This window comes from Mastomys coucha, unplaced genomic scaffold (genome assembly GCF_008632895.1).
Source record: "Mastomys coucha isolate ucsf_1 unplaced genomic scaffold, UCSF_Mcou_1 pScaffold2, whole genome shotgun sequence".
NCBI lineage: Eukaryota > Metazoa > Chordata > Mammalia > Rodentia > Muridae > Mastomys > Mastomys coucha.
Genome location: NW_022196902.1, coordinates 23,339,821 through 23,341,810, shown reverse-complemented (window position 1 = coordinate 23,341,810; position 1,990 = coordinate 23,339,821). Strand labels below are relative to the sequence as shown.

Below are 1,990 nucleotides of genomic sequence, written 5' to 3'. Positions count from 1 at the left end.
GGCTCAGCGGAAACTTGGCTTAGGGAGGGGGAGGGGGCGGGCCCGCGGAGGCCGCGCAGGCGCACGGCGATAGCTGCAATGGCGCTGCCGGGCTCTTTGAGTCGGTATCTCCTGCTCATGGCACAGGAGCACCTGGAGTTCCGCCTGCCGGTGAGCGGTCCTGGGGTGCCGGGCGTGGAGGCTCCCACTCCTCACGCGCCGGCTTCGGGGTCTCTGCGGGCAGTTGCGTGCCCCTGGGTTAGGGAGAGGGTGAGGCCGCCGGCCGGACCGAGTACCCAGTAGTCTTTCCCTAGGACCGAGCCTTGCCATTCAGCCATTCTGCACGTGCTCCTGGCGGCGCAGTAAAGCAGGTGAACCTGACCTGACGCAGAATGGAGACATCCTTGGGGGCGCTCGGTGGAATGTGAAGAGTGTCGAAATAGGTTCAGGCATGATGAAAGGCTTGGGGTGGTACTTAATGAAGTTAGGGAAAAGCTTTTTTATTGACTCAAGTAACATTTTCTAGAGTCCTTGAAGTGGCGTGCACAGAACGCTGAGGATGCGCTGGGTGACAGCTCTGCCCTTAAAGAGTGTAATGTTTACTTAGGCTCAGGACTAGCGGACGCGAGAGCATAGTCATAACTTTGTGAAATGCAATGATGGAGGGCTCTTAGTGGGAGCTTTTAAAGTATGGGGGCCTTTAAAAAGAGAGTTTTTGCCTGCCCATTGATGAATGAATGATGTTGCCTTTCAAGGTGGGGATGACATATGAGCTACAATATTAGTTAGCCGGGTCAAGGAAATAAGTACATTAGAAGTATAAACTGTTGGCCATTACTTGTCACCAGTTATGTACCGGAGTGGTAAAGAGAGAGAAGTAGGTTGATGGACCAGAGAAAACAGACTTGAGGACACTATAGCTTCGAAGAGGAATTAAACTGTTTAAAAGAGGTACAGTTGGTACAGTTAGATTGTTTTTAATAGAAAGTAAAATGAAGGAAGGACTTGAGAGCAATAAGACTGGAGTTAATAAGAATCTGCTGGAATATTAAATGATTAAGAAAATAATCCAGTGTGAGCAGTAAGAAAACAGGATAGAGTAGCAGTGTAGAGGATGAGAACAAATCTAGATTGTGATAAGCATTTGTCATTTTTCTGCCTAAGAAAATCTAGAAAAGATGAGATTTCTTCAACTTCATGTTCAAAAAATGGTGAGCCATTGGAACTGAAGGGATGGCTCACTGGTTAAGAAGAGAGGTAACATAAATGGGAACTAGTCTATGTGAAGAACTCTTTCTGAATTGTATCTATTGAAATTACAGTGTACCTTTTCCTAAGAAATGATCAAGGTCCACTTAGTGGCTTAACCCTATTGGCCAGTAAGGTATTTCTGATCCTTTCTCTGTATGTGGAATTGTCTGGTCCTTGCTCTGTATGTGGAATTGTCTGGTCACATTTGAATGAGCAATAAATTTGCAGCAACTTGCTACCCAACTGAAATTACCAAGTTATAGTTTAATCTTGTAATTAATTAAAACATCCTGCATTAAAATGCTTGAAACAGAAAAGAAAAAAAAAAAACGAATGAAAAAAAAAAAAAAGAATACCGCTCTTCCAGAGGACCTGAATTCGGTGCCCAGCACCTGTATCAGGATACTGCTTACAGCCATTTGTAACCCCAGCTCCAGGGGGCCCCACACTTCTGGCCTCCATAGGCACAAGGCCTTCCTTACTTTTGTGAGTTTACCCAGTTTTAAAAAAAAGTGGTAGGCCAAGTACAGATGCTTGGAAGCTCGGACATTAAAGGAAAACTGGAAGGAGACATGCAACATGTCAGCCGTAAAGAGAGAGGTTTCCTCCTCCTTATGGGGATGAGTAGTCGTGAGTGCATGTGTTTTGTGGTTATGTCTCCTGAGGAGATAAAAACGAGGAAAGGGGAATAAGGTAGACATCTCTCAGTCAGAACGTAGGAAGGGAGCCTACGGGATGCAGTTAGGAAGAGCCTCGGGAG

General features: G+C 46.0%; 1 protein-coding gene across 3 annotated transcripts in view; it reads left to right on the top strand.

The window, feature by feature from the left end:
- The window catches only part of Trmt11 (tRNA methyltransferase 11 homolog), a 59,599-nt gene continuing 57,609 nt past the window's right edge, over positions 1–1,990 (top strand). The window contains exon 1 of one of the 3 annotated variants that reach the window (XM_031380706.1): positions 1–150. In XM_031380706.1, coding sequence (XP_031236566.1) covers positions 79–150 — 72 coding nt within the window. In that variant the 5' untranslated portion in view covers positions 1–78. The remainder of the gene's footprint in view (positions 151–1,990) is intronic. The other 2 variants (XM_031380707.1, XM_031380709.1) reach the window with 2 other exon arrangements.